The following is a 23,929-nucleotide window of genomic DNA, read 5'->3' as shown; positions in this document are numbered from 1 at the left end:
CATTTTGCTTCACGTGTAAAGTTCTCCGTTTCATTCTCGTATTGAATGTATTTATGACTGAGAAAAAATAAGAGATTTTTATCTATAGAAAACTGATGACAGGCATTCCGTTGCCTAGTTTGGTAGTGACGTGAGAGAAAGACAGGATGAAGAAAAGCGGGAAAAAAAGACAAACATCTCATTCTATTGTAGTTCGTTTCCTCCTTTTTGTGATTTTGATTTCCTTCGGCTCGTCTTTGGCCTTGGGGGCAGTTTTCCAGTCAGGCGCTCTGACCTGTAGCCGAGCGCCTTTGACCTCTGCCAGTGACACAACGTTTTGTTGATCTGTGCCGAGCTACTGGTCATGGAGCGCACTTCTGTTCTTCGAGGTCAAGGGTCGCTGCAGGCCGTAGATCTACTGGAACCTCAGCTGACGTTAGCTGTTGAGGTGATGGGAGGGGCGGGGGAGGAAGAGAGGGGGAGGGGCTGGTGAGGAAGAGAGGGGGGAGGGGCTGGTGAGGAAGAGAGGGGGGAGGGGCTGGTGAGGAAGAGAGGGGGGGGGAGGGGCTGGTGAGGAAGAGAGGGGGGAGGGGCTGGTGAGGAAAAGAGGGGGGAGGGGCTGGTGAGGAAGAGAGGGGGGAGGGGCTGGTGAGGAAAAGAGGGGGGAGGGGCTGGTGAGGAAGAGAGGGGGGAGGGGCTGGTGAGGAAAAGAGGGGGGAGGGGTGGGGGAGGAAAAGAGGGGGGAGGGGCGGGGGAGGAAGAGAGGGGGGAGGGGCGGGGGAGGAAGAGAGGGGGGAGGGGCTGGTGAGGAAGAGAGGGGGGAGGGGCTGGTGAGGAAGAGAGGGGGGAGGGGCTGGTGAGGAAAAGAGGGGGCCTGTAGACTTGTGACAGTTTGTCTTGGCTGTTCTTTAAATCTCTTGTCTGATGTTTGTAGAAATATACATTTTGGCACTTTTATATAGAGAAATAAATAACCTTTGTTTCTTTTTATTCTAACAAATGCTTTTCAAAGAAAAAGTTGCCCTTACATTTTCCTCATACCTTGTGGGACCCTTGTGCAGAGCAGTTATCCAAGTGCAGCACAACTTGGAGACAAAATCAGGATGGTAGTGCTTAATAAAAGAAAAAAAATCAGCTTTATAATTAGGCGAGATGTCAGACGTAACTGAAGCATTAGTGTTCGTTCATGTGCACAAATGGAGTCGTGTATGTGAGCTGAAAGGGACGATTTCTTCCTCTTGGGGGGTTGGAGAGAGGGAGAAGACATGTGTCTCCCTGGTGGATCAGCAGCAGCTTTGCACAGAGCAAATAGAGAAACTTATTGGAAGTGCCGAATCACAGTCACGGCTAGTCAAGATGTTACCCAGAGATGCGGTAAACAAACATAGTCTTGTGAGAAATTTAAAGAAAAGCCCAATGTGACATTGCCTCTGAATGGTGACAGTTTAGAGAGTCATTCAGAATTAACAGATGGAGCACTAATAGGTACATGTCTCATCACCTCCAACTTCGAAATGCAAAGTTGCTTTTTTGTTATTTTGAAAGCAGTGCTTTGGAGCAGATTATTGCTTTTACCTAAAGATGACTGCTCACCATGATTCTGAAGAACACAGGGGTTCTGCTCACCATGATTCTGAAGAACACAGGGGTTCTGCTCACCATGATTCTGAAGAACACAGGGGTTCTGCTCACCGTGAGTGAAGAACACAGGGGTTCTGCTCACCGTGAGTGAAGAACACAGGGGTTCTGCTCACCATGATTCTGAAGAACACAGGGGTTCTGCTCACCATGATTCTGAAGAACACAGGGGTTCTGCTCACCATGATTCTGAAGAACACAGGGGTTCTGCTCACCGTGAGTCTGAAGAACACAGGGGTTCTGCTCACCATGATTCTGAAGAACACAGGGGTTCTGCTCACCATGATTCTGAAGAACACAGGGGTTCTGCTCACCATGATTCTGAAGAACACAGGGGTTCTGCTCACCGTGAGTGAAGAACACAGGGGTTCTGCTCACTGTGAGTCTGCACATTAGAGGGTCCTGCAGGGTGACATCTTTATTATTTTCAGTGTATTCTCCAAGTATTGTTGTAAATACTTGAGTGTCACTCGCCAAAACTGATTTAAAAAAAAGACAAAAAAGGTTGGAAACAGAAAAAATAAAAGATTTAATTTATTGTTTTAATTACCTTAATTTATTGATGAGCAGAATGATTGAGCATATAAGAGTTTCAAAGACGGCTCACGTGCAAATGTTTTGGTGTTGTCTTGGTCTCTTAAAGTGTGTTTAAACATGTATGGGTTCAAAGATACAGTACATGTTTTTGACACTCACTGTTAAGCTCATCTTATCCCCACTGTGTTTTTGGGTTTGTATGTTTTTTTCTTTGTGAAAGATTTTCCTTTCAGGAGAAACTAGTGGGCCTAGTCCTGATCCAATAAGTAAGCTTAATGAACTGGGAGAAATGTCTCCCTTAAGCTCCCTTTCTGACTTCAAACACAGAGCCTTCTCAAGTTTGTATACTACTGGTGTTTTGCGCTCATGTAAAAAGCAAGATTTGTCAATATTGGTATTGATAATGGAGATTATAAAGAAGGTAGATGAAGATTTGACTCAGAATTCCCGTAGCACAGCAGATCTTTTTCAATTTCTTGTATTATTTTGTTTGTTTCTTTGCAGCACAATAAATACTTTTTAAACAGTCAATGTCCTGGTTTGTGCATTCAGCCAATTGTTATTCTTGTTTATGCATTTAACATTGATTTCCTGAAATGCCGGTACTTATGGTCCTATACTCAGGAACAGAAAAACAGTCGTGTGTTTATTTAATATTCTGAAATAATCATTTACATTTATGTTTGTCGTAATTAGCGGACGCTCTTATCCAGGGACAGGAGTGCTGTTATATATTCATAAATTACATTCTAGCCAGTACAATAGGATGAGCTACACTGAACTGCTGTTACAACACCAAGAAGTTCTAGAGTGGTTCCGCTCATCAAGAGCAATATTTCCCAAAGTGTAGGACTGGTGGTCATTTCAATATGCCGCAAAGTTGTGCGTTTGAAGACAACAAGGAGCTGTCATCTGCATTTGAACACCACAAGATCACTCTGTTGTTTGGACAGTCATCTGCGTTTTGAGAACACAAGATTACTCTGCTGTTTGGACAGTCATCTGTGAGACGTGGGAGAGAAGAGTCTCGATGCCTCCCTTCCATGAGACTCGAAAGATGGCATTTCAAGCTGAGCTGTACTTGAGATTCCAAGAACTTGAGGTACTCATCATATAGGAAGGGGCTGGTCCATTCTTGTTGTAGGTGAGAATGAGGGTCTTAAATCTGATGCGAACAGCTGCTGAAAGCCAGAGAAAGAGCAACAGTGGAATGATGGGTGAACGTGGACGAATAAAGACTTTCCGGCTCAGCTGTTGAGGTCTGAGGGCCCGTCGACCAAATATCAAGGTGCAGAAGAATGCTTGAGAACTCTCATCGGGTTGCCAATGAGTTCTGTGGTCAACTTAAATGGCAACAATTGAATTGGAAGGCTAAAATCCATATGCTTTCTTATGCAGTGGATAATGCTGACAATTAAAGGATAATAGAATCAAAAGCAGTACGTGTGTGAGGTGGAACTACATGATATTTTCATATACTGTATTGCCAGAAGTATTCGCTCACCTTCCTTGACTCACATATGAGCTTACGTGACATCCCATTCCTAATCCATAGGGTTCAAAATGATGTTGGTCCACCCTTTGCAGCTAGAACAGCTTCATCTCTTCTGGAAAGGCTGTCCACAAGGTTTAGGAGTGTGTTTATGGGGATTTTTTTATCATTCTTCCAGAAGCACATTTGTGAGGTCACATACTGATGTTGGACGAGAAGGCCTGGCTCTCAGTCTCCACTCTAATTCATCCCAAAGGTGTTCTATCGGGTTGAGGTCAGGACTCTGTGCAGGCCAGTCAAGTTCATCCACACCAGACTCTGCTATCCATGTCTTTATGGACCTTGCGTTGTGCACTGGTGCACAGTTATGTTGGAAGAGGAAGGGGCAGTTCTAAACTGTTCAAGTTGGGAGCATGGAATTGTCCAAAATGTCTTGGTACGCTGAAGCATTCAGAGTTTCTTTCACTGGAACTACTGGGCCAAGCACAGCTTCTAAAAAGCAACCCCACACCATAATCCCCCTCCACCAAACTTTACACTTGGCATGATGCTGTCAGACAAGTACCGTTCTCCTGGCAACCACCAAACCCAGACTCGTCCATCAGATTGCCAGATGGAGAAGCATGATTCGTCACTCTAGTCTAGAGAACACGCCTCCACTGTTCTAGAGTACAGTGGCGGCGTGCTTTACACCACTGCTTCTGACACTTTGCATTGCACTTGGTGATGTGTGGCTTGGATGCAGCTGCTCGACCATGGAAACCCATTCCATGAAGCTCCCTGCGCACTGTTCTTGATTTAATCTGAAGACCACATGACGTTTGGATGTCTGTAGTGATCGACTCTGCAAAAAGTTGGCGACTTCTTTACACTATGCGTTTCAGCATCCGCTGACCCCGCTCTGTCAGTTTACGTGGCCTACCACTTCGTGGCTGAGTTGCTGTTGTTCCCAAACACTTCCGTTTTCTTATAATACAGCTGACAGTTGACTATGGAATATTTAGGAGCGAGGAAATTTCACAACTGGATTTGTTGCACAGGTGGCATCCTATCACAGTTCCACGTTAAAATTGACTGAGCTTCTGAGAGTAACCCATTCTTTCACAAATGTTTGTAAAAACAGTCTGCATATGTATGTGCTTAATTTTATACACCTGTGGCCATGGAAGTGATTGGAACACCTGATTCCAATAATTTAGATGGGTGATCGAATACTTTTGGCTGTTGAACATATCTGAGGACACCGACACCTTCGTCCTTAGGTCGCGAGAATCTCCACAAGAGGCCACTTTCACTTATTGTCTTTGCACTAGGTACGTTTTGTTTGCATTAAAAGCGGGTAATGTGCACGCTTGTGACAGTACCACAATGAGCCACAGAGGGGAGACAGAGAGCCGTGAAACTTGTGTAGGAGTGAACAACACACTATAATTTATGCAGTCTCCCCTCTGATGTATAGCCCAACGTATAAAATGGGATTTATACGAGGTTATGGTCAGGAGAGACTGTGAAATAGTAATTCACGCGTTTACAATTTATAAATAGGCTTGAACGGAAGGACACACAGCAGGAACTGGTTGTTTCGGAATGTGCGCTGTTGCACTATTTACCAGTTCATTTGCTTTTAGCAGTATAAAGATGACCTTAATCTAAAGGAAAAATGCCCTCAGCGTGTCGGTGCCATCTCGAGGTTCTGCATGGGGCAAGAAATTCAATCCGGTCACTCGCCGGTAACGGGTTTTCTGTCCACGTTATTTTAGAGCTCGGTCTAGACGACACGATTGATGAAGCTGCTTGCCCTGGCACGCTGACAGAGGTGTGCTGATCCATGGAGGTGTGCTGATCCACGGAGGTGTGCATCATGAGGTCCCCTGCGGTGATGGAGGGGCAGTCGGACAGTGCTTCGGCTTCGCTCGGGCAGGTTCGTGTGTTTACGGGCGCGCTAGGCTGAGTTTCACACTCCATTTCTCTCATACTGATAGACGTGGAATATGCCAAGGCAGGGGCGATTTTAGGATCTGGTCTTTAGGGGTGCCCAGCCCCCAGTGCTCACAGAGGCACAATACCAAAGTATTGCGCAGGTGCAGAGCAAGTTTTTTGCATAATATAATATTTAAAAAATGTGTTGAGCCAGGGGGTGCTAAGCAACTTCACGGTGGTGCTCTAGCACCACTAAAAATACCCTAGCCTCGCCCCTGTGCCAAGGTATAAAATAATTACGCTTTCGTTTTCCTGAACTGTGAGAAACAAATAAAAGATGTATGTTCTTCAACGCCGTCTTGGTCCGCCCTCTCTCTGCAGCTCTCATTTACTTTGATATGATGTAGAGAATTTGTGCATGAAGCGGCGCAGATAACTGGAGGCCCGTGTCCAGATGAGGATGGTTACTTTGTCAAGCAACAATATTAAACAGAATCGGTCAAATAAAAACATAATCTACAGCCTGTGCCTAATTACTTTAGTATATTTTTGCTATGAGCCGCAGTAACTCCACGAACGTGGACATGGATGACTGTTACAGAGTTTGTGAAGAGAGGAAAGTGTTCCAGACCTTTCCACAGCTTGCATTTCATATTCGACTAAATTGCACAAATAACCATCGGCATATTATCTTCCTTTATCCTCTGGAAGTACTCTAACCTGGACGAGGAGACATGGTATGACCCCTTTGTGCTTGGAACTTCTAGTTCATTCTTCAGCTGTTTCTGTCTACTGTGCCAGCCAATTGATTATGACATTCCATGTATGCTCGGCCTGTTCGCGTCTTGCTGCATGTTGTCTGCTGGATTGTGTTTGCACAGCCTGCATCTGGGGTCCAGCCTGGTGTGGTTTATCCCAGTCTCTGTTCATCTTGTATTCATAGCTTGTTCCTATACTACCATGATTAGTGCCTCTGTACTCTCTCTCAGTCCAGCCTTTTCCAGCTGTTGGTAGGATTCTCTCTCTCTCTCTCTCTCTCTCTCTCTCTCTCTCTCTCTCTCTCTCTCTCTCTCTCTCTCTCTCTCTCTCTCTCTCTCTCTTTTCTTCTTCTTCTTCTGAGAACATATTTGGTTGGTAAGTCAATGGTCTCTACTGTAGTCTTTGTTGTCATGTGAGAAGTTGTAATTCTCAGAGTGTGTGTGTGTATCTAAGGGAGTGTGGATGGGTCTGTCTCTCTCTCTCTCTCTCTCTCTCTCTCTCATATATATATATATATATATATATATATATATATATATATTTAAAACTGAAATACAAACTGGATTCCAAAAAAGTTGGGACACTAAACAGATTGTGAATAAAAACTGAATGCAATGATGTGGAGATGGCAAATGTCAATATTTTATTCGTAATAGAACATAGATGACAGATCAAAAGGTTAATCTGAGTAAATGTAACATTTTAAAGGAAAAGTATGTTGATTCAAAATTTCAGTGTCAACAAATCCCAAAAAAGTTTGGAGAAGTAGCAAAAAGTGGCTGGAAAAAAGAAAATTGAGCATATAACGAACAGCTGGAAGACCAATTAACACTAATTAGGTCAGTTGACAACATGATTGGGTATAAAAAGAACTTCTCAGTGTGTCAGTGTCACTCTGAAGCCAATATAGTAAGAGGATCACCAATTCCACCATTGCGCAGAAAGATAAGCATAAAATAGCAAAGACTTTTAAGTTATCATCATCCACCGTGCATAACATAATCAAAAGATTCAGAGAATCTGGAACAATCGCTGTGCGTAAGGGTCAAGGCCGTAAAACTCTACTGGATGCTTGTGATCTCCGGGCCCTTAAATGTCACTGCACCTCAAACAGGAATGCCACTGTAGAGGAAATAACAATGGGCTCAGGAATACTTCCAGAAAGCAGTCAGTGAACACAATCCACCTTGCCATCCACCGTTGCCAGCTGAAACTCTACATTTCAAAAAGGAAGTCCTTTCTAAGCAGGCTCCACAAACTCAGACGTTTGCACTGGGCCAGAGATAATTTTAAATGGAGTATGGCAAAATTGAAGACTGTGGTCAGATGAGTCATGATTTTAAGTTCTTTATGGAACACTGGGACACCATGACATCTGGACCAGAGAGGACAAGGATAACCCAAGTTATCAACGCTCCGTTCAGAAGCCTGCATCACTGATGGTATGGGGTTGTATGAGTACTTGTGGCATGGGCAGCTTGCATGTCTGGAAAGGCACCATTAATGCAGAGAACTATGTTCAGTTTCTAGAACAACATATGCTCCCATCTAGACATCATCTCTTTCAGGGAAGACCCTGCATTTTTCAACAAGATAATGCCAGACCACATTCTGCAGCAATCACAACATCATGGCTACGTAGGAGAAGGATCCGTGTACTGAAATGTCCAGCCTGCAGTCCAGATCTTTCACCTATAGAGAACATTTGGTGCATCATAAAGAGGAAGGTGCTACAAAGAAGGCCCAAGACGATTGAACAGTTAGAGGCCTGTATTAGACAGGGAGAGCATTCCTATTTCTAAACTTGAGAAACTGGTCTCCTCTGTCCCCAGACGTATGTTGAGTGTTTTAAGAAGGGGGGGATGCCACACAGTGGTAAAAATGACCATCTCCCAACTTTTTTGGGATTTGTTGACACCATGAAATTTTGAAACAACATATTTTCCCTTAAAATTATGCATTCTCTGAGTTTAAACTTTTGATCTGACATTGGTGTTCCATTACGAATACAATATTGACATTTGCCATCTCCACATCATTGCATTCAGTTTTTATTCGCAATTTGTTTAGTGTCCCAACTTTTTTGGAATGTAGTTAAGAGTGTGAAATAGTACTTGACTGCAGTCCAGGGTCTATTATAATAATATTTTATACAATTTTAACAAATTTTTTATTTAAGGGGCATTAAACAACATTTGTGACTTGTGAATTATGAGTACCCAGTTTTTTTCTTAGTTCACCATAAACTCTTTCTCCATGAACACAAGTCACACCTTAAACCATGTGTCTGTCCAGAAGGCCAGCAATTCTATGGACCTTTTGCCTGGTCAGGTGCCTCCAATGTCCTTCAAAAAATGACATCAAAGAGCAAATGGCTCCAACCCAAACTGACAAAATTCAAGGCGTGAGTCATGGCCCAGATCTTAGTCAGCTGAGCCTTCATGCTGACAGTGATTCATAGAGGTTCTCCTCACCCATCCACACCCCCTTAGATACATAGACACACACACACACACACACACAAACTCTGAGAATTCCACCTTCTCACATGATCTCGCCTGCAGCCTTCTGGGTAGCAGGTCTTGGCTTCTCTGCACTTCTGTTCCACAGCTTTATTGAAAAGTTCCTACCACAATACGACAACAACAAAGACTACAGTAAAGACCATTGACTTACCAACCAAATATGCCCTCCTCCTCCTCCTCCTCCTCAGAAGAAGAAGAAGAAGAAGTCAGCCCTTCCAGGCCTTGTCTTACCTAAGGAGGTCAGTGCTATAGGCTATAGGGAACCACACGTGTGCAACCACATGATGGCTGACATGTTGGGGGAGTATTGATGCAGCAGGCACTAACGCATATGTAAATGATTCAGTTATATAACTGATCTACTCTAACACCTTCTTTATTTTTATGATCACTGGAGGTTGAAGCAGGAAGAACATTCAGTCAGAGTGTATATAACCTCTCATTCAGTACAGCCTCCAGTACAACCAGTTACATATCACAAGATGGTGGAGTTCAGGGCTGCCACTGTTTCATCCAACTGCTTATTTGTTTACAACCCTCCTGATTCTTCTCAGTACTTTAACTATTATTGAAATTATGTAAATGTACAAGTTAATCAAATTAGTCATTTTGCGGTATGAGAAAACATTTTGTTAAAGTGTATCCAGGTGCTATTTTTGTAAGTCACTTAATTTCATCAGTGGAAGGAAATGTCTCTCTGTTGCTTTGCATTAACATTCAAGATCTGATGCTTGTCACATACTGGAGTGGGCAGCATAAACATACTGAATGCATAATAAGGTAATTGCAGACAAGCATTGAAAAACCATCACCTCCCTTTTCTTAAATTTACATTTAAATTTAAATTCACAGCGTTTGGCAGATTTACTGAAGCTATTTCTGCAATTTCCCTCTAGGATCAATAAAGGATTTCTGATTCTGTTGTCTAAGTGAATAAAAACAAAGTCCTGTTGTTGTTTTTTTTTTGTTAAGTGCTAATGAAAGGCTGAGCAGTAAGAGGATGAAGAGCTCGGTTCTGTGGCCACTGTGACCGCACCAGTGTTTTGTTCCTGCTTTTGACTGTCTGCCCAGTAATGGCCTTGTTAGCAGAATTTAGTCGGCATTATGAGAAAAGACCAGTCATCTGAGCACTGATCTTGAGCCTGGCAAATTCCTACGTGACACACACACTCTCTCTCTCTCTCTCTCTCTCTCTCTCTCTCTCTCTCTCTCTCTCTCTCTCTCTCTCTCTCTCTCTTACCCATGAGACAGAGAGGGAAGGAGAGAGAATATGAATGTGAGCCTCTCTAACGTAACCCTAAAATTGCCTGAGTTCGATGGTTTGTTGCGCTGTGGGAGAACAAATTCCCCACATTAAAAAGGTGGTTTGTGCAATCTGGTACTGAATTCTGTCAAGTATTGCCTGACTCAAAGTATACATCACTACTTGATCTATTTTTTGTTACTTCAGATGTGACGAATCACTGAAAATATAATGACGTTATGAGAAGTAACATGACTTTACTTATTACTACGTAACTGCATCCATCAGTGATGTATACCTCAGAAATTGTATCATTCTATTTCATCTGTTGTTTTCTCCTTTGGAAGTGCTGATTTAACCAGCATACCTGGTACCTGGCATATCTGCATACCTGTATTTTCAGCTGATAAAATGATGAGTCTTTGTTTTGATACATAAAATCTTAACTATGCTGAGGGCCATTTTCCACCTTTTTGTCTTGCCAAAAAAGGCTCATCACCAAGATATTGGCAGACATTGTCTAATAGTCCTGAATATAGTTAGGCTGCAAAATAATTAGGCAAATTCAGTGAGTTTGATCCTGAATATTAAACAGGGATGTTATCTATATGTCTTGTGTTATTTCATCATTTGTTTACTTCTGTGAAATATCTGATCCTTCCTGTGTTATTTTAGTCAATTAGTGTTTTATTATTTAAAAATGAAATAAAAGAACCATTGTTGTACTACACTACAAATGTTGATACCAAACTTTTTCCATATGTCTTACCAGAATTAACATATTACTAAGACCATATATATTATCTAATGGGAATGCTAAAACTTAATCCTTAATACAATTTACTAAATAAAATGCATTTGGCCTAAATACATTTGATAAACACAAAACATTTACATTTAAATTGATCTATCAGCGCTTAAGGGTCTCCAGTTATCACACAGAAAAAAAGAAAACTGGAATCGACAGGTATGTTAATCATTAAAGATCAGCCGTATTAGGTAGAGCGTTTCACTCTTTGAACCACGTCACGATGAAGAAGGCGCGGTACTGTAGGAAGCTCGGCCCCGCGTCTCGGAGGGCTCGACGACGGTCACGTGCTTGCGCGTAACAGTCTCTCACGTGGAGAAGTCCCAGCCTAATGAAAGGGGGAGAGAGCGATACTGAGGTGGAGCAAAGCCTTTCCCTGAAGATTTATCAGTCTTGTGTATTATTTATGAACAGTGGTGATTGATGGGGAGTTATTTTGTAGATCTGCATGAGAATATACGCTGTAAAGTGATTAGTTTGACTTTAGTTGAGAAAGTCACCTAGACGATAGGGTGCTGTCATTTGGGAGTTGCGCTTCTGTTAACTGTAATGGGCATATGCAAGATGACCGTGAGCATCTAAAACACAAGCCGTCAGTAGAAATTTGAACTGACTATAGCTACCGCTGTATTGACTTGCTGCGGGGCAAGGTTATTACATGCCTTTATAAATAAGCAAACGTCTGGGACAAGGCGGACATACACATGGGAGTCGTTTGCTACTCTGTCTCAGCGGGGGTCTCGCAGCCTTCTTCGAGCAAGTGAAATCAGAAAAGCATCCCGGAGGCTGCACGGTACCAAACACCGGGCCAGTTGGTGAGGTCCCAGTTATCTGCGGCTGTTTTTTGGAGGCAAACGGACGATGTCTTCCGCAGAGCAGGCGACCGCGGACCTGGAGCGCAGGGGTCCTGTGTCGAAAAAGACCATGATCACCAAGATCTTCAAAGTGCGCAAACGGAGGGAGATGCTGCTCGTGCAGGTGTGCGTCATGTGCGGCGTCCTGTTCGTGGCGTGGTGCGTGTCGGTCCTGCTCACATCAGCAGGTGAGTGGCTGTCGGGGATGCTGGGGTGATGCTGTCGCTGGACCTGAGCGGATGTTGTTATTTCGTAATCGCAACACGCACTCGGGGACTTCAGCTCCTTGCGTTAAACACTCGCATTAATGGCAAATTGCGCACTGTTGTTCAGGACGTGTCAATGCTTTGGCTGTTAAACGTGCAAACAATATTGCATAACCTTGCATAACGTCGTTTAGATTATCAACGCTGTATGCACAGTGAGTCGTTTTCGTACGGTACGGGTATCCTTCCCTTTTGGACGCCGGAGACGTTACTGAAAGGGATTCAATGCACATGTTTTAATGGAAGATTTTGGACCGTGTCCAAGGCTCCCACCGATGTCTGCACATCCCTCCGCGCGTGCCCTGAACTAGGAGAGACGTCTATGTTCACAGTTCAGCGTCATCACACGCTCCCACGTGCCCGTCTAACCGGTGCCGCAGTATGAATAACCGCCTTTGATGTCTCTACGGTCCTATTGCAACCCCTGTAGTCTACTCTACACGCACTGCCAGTGGACGTGCCTGCGTTTATCACAGCCTGTTTACTTGTTTTACGCGATTTATTACTGATTTATTGAAGACACCACGGTAAATCAACGCCACATTTAGAACGGGCGATATATATATCACAGTGTACCTGTTTGTAGTGTGTATATATGATATATATGATCCCAGTCATTAAATATGTTAGGTTTCTCTGATTAGTAAAATCATCTTTATGTTTGCTCATCCTCAAATCATTAAAAATGTATGTGTATTTCTGTATGGTGGAAATTTATTTCTAATTTATGAAAATCTAGTTGGATATAGTATATAGTCCTAATTATCAATCTAGTTTTCAAATTTTATCTTTTTTTTCTTTTAAGATGTTGGTTAAACATTTTCTCATGAATTTCCTTCAGGAACATGGAAAACAGAAAACCAGAGTTCTTGTAACTGCTCTATTGTGGAACATCCCGCACAGACTGTGATTCTCTGCTTATGTTTAGGACAGTTGAAATTGTGATGCAGAAAATGATAGTAAAGTTTGCAAGGATGCATTTAAATCCTATAAGATGGATAGGTGAAATCCAATTATTTAAATTATTTTCTTCTTGAAGGGGGTGGATATTTAGTCCATTTCACCGACTGATAATACTGGCATCTGCTACAAACTACAGGGAACAAGTCCAGGGATTATTTAGCGTGAAGGAAGGTGCACTAATGACTGCACTATGTTGAATGGTGTGGTCCTGCTTCTTATTCTTAATCCTTAATTACATTAAAGTCACAAAAGGGATTATATGTGTCTGATATCGTACTGACAAAGGTTGATGAGTTTGTGTGCTGAGAAACGGTTATATATATAACAGAGTTGATAAGTTGCTTTGACAGGACTTCCCATACTTGTTTTACTCATTCAAAATTTTCTCTGTGTTAGTTAAATATTATCAGTGTATGTCACTGTGTAAATGCTTTCTGTAAAGCTCCACTATATTAGATTTGTTTGTTTAAACTGAGAAGCCACATTAATGAGTCAAGGGGGTAGAATGTAGTACCCTTCTACTGCACGTCATCTTTTAAAGCATGAGAATCATTCAAAGGTCAGAGCTGTTGGGTCAGATTTAGTGCTAGTTTTTTACATATCTTTATATGTTAATGTAACACGCAAGGCACAGAAAGAAAGTCCAGCTTGATAGGCTGATTAATGTTAGTGAGGGTGGGGCTCATAGTGTCTTCCTCTGTGTCGTTCTGTGTTGTCCTCTGTCATCATCTGTGTCATCTTCTGTGTCGTTCTCTGTATCATCCTCTGTGGCTTCAGTTGTGGTGAAAGCAAAGAAATGTAGATCTGAAGAGACCTGGCAGGCTAGAAGAGAGATAAACTGAGCTCAAACTAAAGCCAGAAAAAACACTGGCTTGGATTTTCAGGGTTGGCGACATCACTATGACATGAAGGCATGCAGGAGTGATGTCAAGTTGACTTTTTTATTGCTGAACAGGTAAGTCATGGTGATGGTTTGATAGCATAAATTCACCCAGGGGAAAGGAATGCGGCACAACCCATATTACAAAATTTTCTTCCACACATCTAATGCAATTACGTATCTCAACCAGAGAGGTTGCAAATTCCACAAACTTACACAGTGCAACTTTAATTATATCTTTCATGTGCTTTCATCAGACATCGGGAAACATCTGTATTTATAATCAGAAATGTAACATGCTGTGTTCATATGAAATCGACCGTTAAGTTACATTTAATCATCTTGCAATAAAAGTACACAAAAAAACTTACACAGTTCAACAAAATGCAGTAATGCTGATGTTATGACTGCATAATATTACACAAAACAAATGACAAACTGGTGCAAAAGCTTGAACACAAAAGTCCTCATTAAAACACTCATAGACCTATTGTAAACATATTTAATTCTATGAACTGTGAAAAGCACTTATAAGTAAAAGTCGAACAACAAATTGTGTTGTGTGTATAGTGTGCTAGCTAACAATGCTGCATGTCCTGTGGGGAATTGGAGTTCATGCATGGACTTCGAGGTCATCTACCAAACGCACTACATTTAAATATCTACTTCACCCTGAGCCAAATGATCGGACGTCAGAGGTGGAAATGGAAGGAATTTGCTAGTGGTTCACTGTTTTGGTTAGCTAGCATGTGCAATTTCTGTTCTGTGGCTTCAACTAAGTATTTGAAACTGCTAAGGTTTTATGTCTGATACAGTAGGCTGCAATGCACCCACAAAAAAGTGTCGTCAACCATGTTCATTCTAATCAGTGGCAACTCTTTTTGGTTTGGAAGGACCACATTTCTGAATGCTGCCACACCTTGGGTGTAGTGAGACGTTTCTGATAACTTGAGAAGAGTTTGGATGTTTGGAGAAGCCTTCTGATTACTGGAAAAGGGTTCGGATAACTAACATATATTTTCATCTCCATAGATGTCTTCATAAGGCACATAATGCCACAAGTGGATCTATCATATCAATCAATCAATCAATCAATCAAATTTTATTTATATAGCGCTTTTTACAACAGTTGTTGTCACAAAGCAGCTTTACAAGTGCCGAGTCCTAGCCCCCAGTGAGCAAGCCAAGGGCGACAGTGGCAAGGAAAAACTCCCTAGTTTTTTGCATGAGGAAGAAACCTTGAGAGGAACCAAGACTCAGGGGGGGAACCCATCCTCCTCTGGCCGACACCGGTCACCATGACAACAACAACAACAATTTAGACAGAAAGAAGAGAAAGAAAATGAAAAATATGTAATAATGTCCATCATGATGTATGCATCCGGTTAGGCAGGAGGTGGCTGGCTCAGGATGGATCGCTGGTCTCCTCATCTCATTATTCCTCAAACAGGCGGGCAGCCATGTGGAGAAATGAAACAGGGAAAATTAGCTCTGTATGAGGACATATACAGGACAGGTAAAATTATAAACATTTCCGGAGTGTGGCAGCAACTCTGGCATTTAGTTAAATTATTACAGCCTAGCTAAAAAGGCAGAACCAGAAGGTAACATAGGCTTGGGGGTATTCTGAGACAATGGCATCCGTCCACTGCACTGTCAACAAACTTGAGTGACCACGAGCAGTGACAGGACGACAGCACCAGCGCCCCAGTCTACCATAAAACCCTTTGTCTATGAACCCCTGGATCTGTACTTTTATCTAAGGGGGATATTAATTATCAAACGCTAAACTAAATAAGTGGGTTTTCAACCTAGACTTAAAGATTGTGACTGTGTCGGAGTCCCGGACGCATTTAGGAAGATTATTCCAAAGCTGGGGGGCCTTACAAGAAAAGGCTCTTCCCCCTGCTGTTACCTTATTAATTTTTGGAACTAATAAAAGACCAGCACCCTGTGATCTTAGTGGGCGTGGGGGTTCGTAATAGGAAATAAGTTCCTGAAGGTACTCAGGAGCAAGCCCGTGCCATGCTTTATAAGTTAATAAAAGAATTTTAAAGTCAATACGGAATTTAACTGGGAGCCAATGCAGAGCTGATAGGACTGGACTGATATGCTGAAATTTTCTAGTTCTGGTCAGAACCCTGGCTGCGGCATTTTGAACTATTTGAAGTTTATTTAGATTCCTATTTGAACATCCTGACAGTAGTGCATTGCAGTAGTCTAATCTAGAGCTAACAAAGGCGTGCACCAATTTTTCCGCATCATCCTGTGATAATGCATTTCTTAATTTAGCAATGTTACGGAGATGTAGAAAAGCTATCCTAGTAGTATTATCTATGTATTTATCAAATGATAGGTCAGAGTCGAGTATGACGCCTAGGTTTTTGGCTACTGTGCCAGGTGTAATGGGGTAGCCTGCGAGATTAAGCATTAGATCTGGAATTTTCTGTTTTGAGGCCTTAGGGCCCAGAAGAAGAACTTCTGTTTTGTCCTCATTAAGTTGGAGGAAGTTTAGAGACATCCAGCATTTAATATCTTTTACACAGGCCTCAATTTTTCTTAAACCGAGTTTGTCATCAGGTTTGGCTGATATGTAAAGTTGAGTGTCATCTGCATAGCAGTGAAAATTGACACCATGTTTGTTTATAACTGTGCCCAATGGTAGCATATATAATGTAAATAATAGTGGTCCTAGAATGGAGCCTTGCGGGATCCCATATTTAACTTTTGTACGTTTGGATGGAATATTATTGAGCTCTACAAACTGATAGCGATTTGTTAAGTAAGAATGAAACCATGAAAGGGCTGTGCCAGAGACTCCAACCCAGCGTTCTAACCTTTCTAGCAAGATCCTATGATCAATTGTGTCGAAAGCTGCACTAAGATCAAGAAGCACTAACAGCGATACATAACCTTGATCTGAAGCAAGGAGGAGGTCATTTGTTACTTTAACTAATGCTGTTTCAGTACTGTGATGGGGCCTAAAACCAGATTGGAACTTTTCAAATATGTGATGCCTATGCAGATATAGGCATAATTGCTGGGCAACAGCTTTTTCTATGATCTTAGATATAAATGATGTGTTTGAAATGGGTCTATAATTAGATAGTACAGTAGGATCAAGATTTGGTTTCTTAATCAGAGGTTTAATAACTGCTAATTTACATGATTTGGGCATGTGACCTATTGTAATGGATGAGTTAACTATAGTTAGAAGAGGTTCAGTTACCGCTGGTAATACCTCTTTTAATAACTTTGATGGAACCGAGTCTAGTGTGCAGGTAGCACAATTTAAGGAAGAAATTATTTTCTCTAATTCTGATTGTGGGAGTGGATGAAAAGCATCAAGTTTTTCTCCCAGTATGCGATTTAAATCGATGTCAACCAAACCAGATGACATACCAGTTGTATTACTAATAAAAGGTTTTATATTTTGTCTAATATTCTCTATTTTATTATCAAAGAAATCTATAAATACATTACTAGTGAGGTTTACTGGAATCTGAGGTTCTGCGCCTGCTTGATTTTTTGTAAGTTTGGAAATAGCATTAAAAAGAAATCTAGGATTGTTTTTATTTTTCTCTATCAGTGAGGCTAGGTATGCTGAGCGTGCTTTAGCGAGTGCCCGTTTGTAGTCAATGATGCTATCCTTCCAGGCACAGTAGAATACTTCCAACTTAGTAGATCGCCATTTACGCTCTAATTTACGTGCTATTTGTTTTAAGTTTCTAGTTTGGTCAGTGTACCACGGAGCGAGTTTTTTAGATCTAGTCTTTTTATATTTGAGTGGAGCTACTATATCTAGAGCTGATCTGCAGGTATTCTCTATGCAGTTGGTTAGACTGTCTAACTCTCCTGGATAGGATGGCGAGTGGGCTAGAGCAGTTAAATCAGGGAGGGCTTCAATAAACTGTGTTGATGTTAATGAATTTATCGAGCGCTTCATACACTGCCGAGGAGACGGGCGGGTATTTATGTTAAGATGAATCTCAAATTTGACTAAATAGTGATCAGAGATAGCTACGGTTTGCGGGAGTATATTTATATTATCTACGTCAATACCCAACGTTAAGATTAAATCTAGGGTATGATTTTGATAGTGTGTGGGTCCTACAACGTTTTGTGTAATGCCAACAGAGTTCAATATAGAAGTAAAAGCCCTTGTCAGTGGATCCTCCGCATTATCAAAATGTATGTTAAAGTCTCCTACCATTATTATTTTGTCACTACTAACTGCTAAATTTGCTGTAAAATCTGTGAAATCTTTTAAGAAATCTGAGTAAGGCCCTGGTGGTCTATATACATTTGTTAGGGAAAATGAACTTTTATTTTCAGATGGACTAGTTACATTAATAGACAGCATCTCAAATGAATTAAAGATATCCAAGTATTTCTGATGAATTTCTAAACAATCACGATATATTATACATATTCCTCCTCCTCTGCCTGACAATCTAGGTTTATGTATATAACTATATCCCACAGGAGTGGCTTCGTTTAGAGATAAATAGTCACCAGATTGAATCCACGTTTCAGTTAGACATAAAATATCAATTTTCTGGTCAGTTATAAGTTCATTCATAAAAACTGCTTTAGAGTTGAGTGATCGAATATTAATTAATCCAATTTTCAGATCGGTCATATAGGTAATAATTGGATGTGAAGTTTGAATATTAGTTAAAAACTTAGGACGGACTATTTTCTTATGATTTAATTTAACCCGGGGCACAGACACAGTCTCAATCCTATGGGATCTTGGTGACGCCTCTAAGCAGCTCGCAGACAGACGGTTTAGCCCGTTAGTCTGCGGCCTGGTCGCGACTCTGGTTAGTCAGCAGCTCCTAGTACTACACTGCCCACTAACTAAAAGACTACGGGCTATGCTGCAAGATAACAGGGCAGCGCCATCCCAGGTGGGGTGGACACCGTCCCTGCCTAAAAGACCAGGCTTGCCCTCGAAATCTTTCCAATTATCAATAAAGCCCACTTGATTTTCGGAGCACCACTTGGACATCCAGCGGTTTAGCGACGTGAGCCTGCTGTACTGCTCATCACCGCGCCGCATTGGGATGGGGCCAGAGCAGATTACGGCATCGGACATCGTCTGGGCTAATTTAACCACCTCTTTAACATTAGCCTTAGTAACCTCTGACTGCCGCAGACGTATATCGTTGGCCCCTACATGTATAACTATCCTAGAGAATCGTTTATGGGCTAACAGTCTAAGGTTGCCACTAATGTCCGGCGCTCTGGCTCCCGGTAAACAGCTGACTGTAACCGCTGGTGCCCCTACAGGAATAGCGACTTTCACGTGTCGGACTACATTTACATTTACATTTACGGCATTTGGCAGACGCCCTTATCCAGAGCGACTTACATTTTTATCTCATTTTTTATACAAGTGAGCAATTGAGGGTTAAGGGCCTTGCTCAGGGGCACCTCAGTCATGGCCTGGGGATCGAACCTGCGACCCTCCGGTCACAAGACCAGTTCCCTAACCGCTAGGCCATGACTGCCCTACAGTCTTTGGTCTTATAGTCTTTGGACTATAGAGTCTCCTATGACCAGAGTCTCCTCAGAGGGTGTAGCACTGAGCGGGGCAAACCTGTTGGACACGTGAACCGGGGAGTGGTGCTCTGGTGGGCTAGCGCTGGCGTTAGCGGTAGCTGCAGCCCTCGCTCTCCGACTACGCCGCCGAGACGTCACCCATTCGCCCCGCTGTGAGGGCTCTATCGCCGGAGTCGCGGAGGCGCTAGTTCTCCCTGGCGCGTCCACACCTACTACAGACCCTGTCTCTCTATCCCTCAATAATGAGTGGACGCGGCGCTCTAAACTTTCCACTTTCGCCACAAGAGAAGTAACTAACTGGCACCTCTCACAAATACTATCACTATTACTATCAGTGGCGAAAGGGTCTAGACTAAACATGCCACACTCCGAACAAGGAAACAAACCAACACCAGCCATGAATAAATCAAAACACTTACCGTGTCTAGCCGATTTATACAAACTTACGCTAGCTGATTTTTAGAAGCAGAAAGTTGATCAGCGGCCGGAATATTCAGCTGCCCGTCTTGACGGTGGAAGTACTATCTGTAAAAAATTATCTAGGAAGGCAAAAAATAAAGATTAGCACGTAAACAGATTAGTACACTTTAGAAAAACAATTTCAAAGTTCGCTCCGCAGCAGCGTCGGCAGGAAGCAGCAGGAAGCAGCAGGAGCATATCTATCATACCTCCGCTTTTCTTATCCCTAGTCTTATAAAAACAAGAATCAGATGTAACATTTGTGTCCACATATGTATCTGTTGGCTATCCAATGTCTTTCTGAAGTGTCTAGGCTTCCTGGCCTCCAGTTGGTGCTTCTCAAGAGCTTTTTGGGTGCCACCCTGGAGCAAGCTGCTCAGAAGGTCACCTTGAGTTTGCTCTCGTGCATCCTCAGTGCAGAGGTAGCCTACTGATCTATGATCATCTCAAAATTCATGCTCTGGGTCACATGGAAATGTTCAGGATAGAGGGAACATAACACCTTGCTGGTGGAAGCTTCTCTAAGTGTTTCAATACATCTTCCTAAGTGTCTTATATTTAAAGACGGCTGGTGGGCAGAGAGGAATCATCCTAATCTCTTTGCTTCTCCCAGAGCGTCTGGACCAGAATCATAGCTCTTGTGAAGGGAATAAAATATCCTGATGGACTATATTGGCCGGCTAAGATGTGATAGATGTTCAGCATAGCGGCTGGCTGAGATTCTACGTCTCAGCATTTATAAGTCAGAGTGTCATCTTGACAATGCCATTGCAAACATAGAGCAGATTCTGTGGTGCCTGTTTGGCTCTGTGAACGCCAGAGCTCTGTATTTACGGATCACCCCTCAGTGGGAACATGGCTTACACCAGTGTTGTCCACCAGCAGTGCAACAGCACTGGTAGTTCACTGGCATAGTGGGTACGAGAAGGGCTCAGAGTTTGTGGACCAGAGCTATGTTGTTCCACTGCTGGACACACGCTATCTCCTCCCTTACTGTTGTCTAAGACATGTTTCTGTAGTGCAAAGTTCACACAGCAGGGATTGCATGTAGTTTCAAAGGGAAGAACATTCCACTGATAGTTACTGACAAGGGCTTTACAATTAATGTTCTGCCAAAGGAACCCGATCAGGGACTGGATTTCTGGATTTCTGATTTTATGTAACATTCTTTTGATGTCATTAGCAAATGCTACTGCATACTCTCAAAATCTCAATAACACCCATGAAGAGAAAACTTCTTAAATAATGCATTTCAACATACAACATACTTCAGACAGTAAACACTTCACTCTTATTGGGTGTTTTTCCAAATGCACTAGTGAAGCCTCTTGAAGTAACTGTGTTAAGAAATTACAGATCTAATTAAATCTTTCAGTCAGATATATTGTTTATTGGGAGAATCACTGTCCTGCAATTGGCTTTCAAGACAAATTTATATCAGGATTTTGACCTAGTCACATTGCTGAGACTCCTGTAATCAAGGTAATTAATGACATTCATTTGAACACAGATTCAGGGAAGCTGATAATTCTATTGCTTGATATCAGTGCAGCCTTTGTGCTGTAGACCATAACATTCCTATACGTAGACTTGAGAAGTGGGTTGGACTCTTAGGAACAGTCCTAAAATGGTTCGGTTCATTATTTTGTTGAAATAGAAAATAAGATTTCTGATAAAATGACAGTGGAGTCCCTCAAGGTTTGATTCATGGTCCACTCTTGTTTAACTAAATGTTTCCACTTGGCCAAATCATACAAGACTCTGGGCTATCATACCTTACTTGGCCTTTTCCCCAGACAACATTGGTCCCTATTACTCTTCATGCCAGTGCCTCGAGCACATCGATAACTAGATGGGACACTTTATGCTACTGAATAAAGATAAAACAGATTATTATATTTGGTAATAGCAATGAAAAACATAGACTAGCTGCCCACTTGTCATATTACTACACATACTATAAACCCAAAAGTGCCAGCTCATAATCTAAGCAAATGAATAAACTCTGATAATCATATAAAATATATAATCAGTTACTAAACCAGCATTTTATCATCTTAAGAACATCAAGAAGAAAAACTCATAGAAAAACTCCTTCATGCCTTTGTCTCTAGCATGATTGGGTAGTCTGGCTTGGATTTTCAGGGTTGGTGACAGCACCATGACATGAAGACATGCAGGAGTGATGTCAAGTTGACTTTTTTATTGCTGAACAAGTAAGTTATGGTGGTGGTTTGATAGCATAAATATACCCAGGGAAATGCAGCACAATCCATATTGCAACATTTTTTTCCACACATCTAATGCAATTACTTATTTCAACCAGAGAGCTTGTGAATTCTACAAACGTACATAGTGCAACTTTAATTATATTTTTATCTGCTTTCATTAAGGTTGAGTACTGTCTCTAGCAGGGCTAGCAGGACTCACAAAAAAGGCAATCAAGCAAAAAAAAGACAATCAGTTGATTCAAAATGCAGCTGATAGAGTTCTAACTAGGAGCAAAAGATGAGATCATATCACCCACATTCTTAAGTTCTTCTACTGGCTACGACTACACTACTAAAGAATCATTAAAATCGCTAAATGGTGTGGGACCGGCATATCAGCCTCTGATTTGCTCCAGAGTTGGGCAAACTCTTGGGTCATTAGGAACTAATCAGTTAGTCCTGTCTAAGGTCAAAATTAAGACGCAACATTTAGCTACTAGGCTGTTTCAATATGGACCCAACTGTAAGGATATTAGGAGAGCTCGAACACAGCCTTGTTTAAATCGAAGTTTAAAAGGCGTTTGGCTCAAATACTGTTATTTCAGTTCCTAGAACACTTTACCTCAACTTTTATTCTATTCTCTTATATTCTTAATTTATTTCACCTTAATTTTATTTAATTTATCTTAAACATATTTCTTTAAACGGCTTGATTAATTTGTTTTATGAATGAATGAATGTTCTATATAAATAGCGCCTTTCAAGATACCCAAGATAATTTTACAATTTTAACACAGGTACAAGTCTTACATGACCAATCACACACCGGCGAGAAGCGGCAGCGAATTGCACACAGTTTACTCTCTACTGGAATCCACAGCCCCCTGGGGGACTGAATGGGGTGCAGGAAGGGGAGAGAGGCACCATCCACCACTGGGCATACAAGCACACACACATTCATGCACAGACACTCAGACAACTGTTTTTATTGAAGATTAAGAGATACACAGTCACACACTCAGGGTGATCTTGTCAGGGACTGCCAATTTACCTAACCTCCATGTTTTTGGACTGTGGGAGGAAACCAGAGACCCCAAAGGAGACACACACAGCCACAGGGAGAACATGGAAACTCCACTCAAATAGGGACTTGAAACCAAGACCCCAGGGCTAAGAGGCAAACGTGCTCACCACCAAACATCTTTGTTTTTTAATATTTGAGCTTCAATACAATACTTTATTACTTGGTGAAGATGACCTCAGGGAAGGTGATAGATATCAGGCTATAATTAACTTTTTCTATTATTATTGAGTATGAAATGTACATAAATATGTAAAGGTGTATAAATAAACTTGCCTTACCTTGTGTTGTCTAGGAGATCCTAAATCAGGCCCAAAAAGTATTGATTCAGATCACCTCCCGGATACTGATACAGTTAAAAACTATTCCAGGTTTACAATTACAGGCCACCTTGTGTTTCAGAATACACCATGACTCGGGGGACTCTACAGGACTGCACAGCAAATTGGTGCCACATCTCTTACCCTCAAGTTTGTGAATCATGGCAACTCCTTGGGAGACCTCAGCTTGGAAATGGGTTTCTTCTGTAGTAGACGGGCTGTATACTGGAGAGTACAATCTTCTCACTCAGTTCTAGACTGGAGTAAATTGATAGCCTCCTGATTGCATCTGGACCGAACCACCTCCCTCTTAGTTCTGTAGGGGAGAATGTGCTGAATGTCCATGTTACCTTTTTGTACACTGAGTATCTCCATGACAACAGGTAGGCACACTAGACAGCATGAACAGACATAATTACATGAGTAG

At 41.9% G+C, this 23,929-nt stretch overlaps 1 protein-coding gene across 4 annotated transcripts in view; it reads left to right on the top strand.

Annotated features, from left to right (window-relative positions):
* The first annotated feature begins 11,233 nt into the window (after positions 1-11,233).
* The window catches only part of slc24a4a (solute carrier family 24 member 4a), a 30,649-nt gene continuing 17,953 nt past the window's right edge, over positions 11,234-23,929 (top strand). For 3 of the 4 annotated variants that reach the window (XM_076978815.1, XM_076978814.1, XM_076978813.1), the window contains exon 1: positions 11,234-11,943. In XM_076978815.1, coding sequence (XP_076834930.1) covers positions 11,763-11,943 — 181 coding nt within the window. In that variant the 5' untranslated portion in view covers positions 11,234-11,762. The remainder of the gene's footprint in view (positions 11,944-23,929) is intronic. The other variant, XM_076978816.1, reaches the window with a different exon arrangement.

Source organism: Brachyhypopomus gauderio, chromosome 17 (genome assembly GCF_052324685.1).
Source record: "Brachyhypopomus gauderio isolate BG-103 chromosome 17, BGAUD_0.2, whole genome shotgun sequence".
NCBI classification, from domain to species: Eukaryota; Metazoa; Chordata; class Actinopteri; order Gymnotiformes; family Hypopomidae; genus Brachyhypopomus; species Brachyhypopomus gauderio.
The sequence above is the reverse complement of the archived record's forward strand: the minus strand, read 5'-3'. Positions and strand labels throughout refer to the sequence as shown.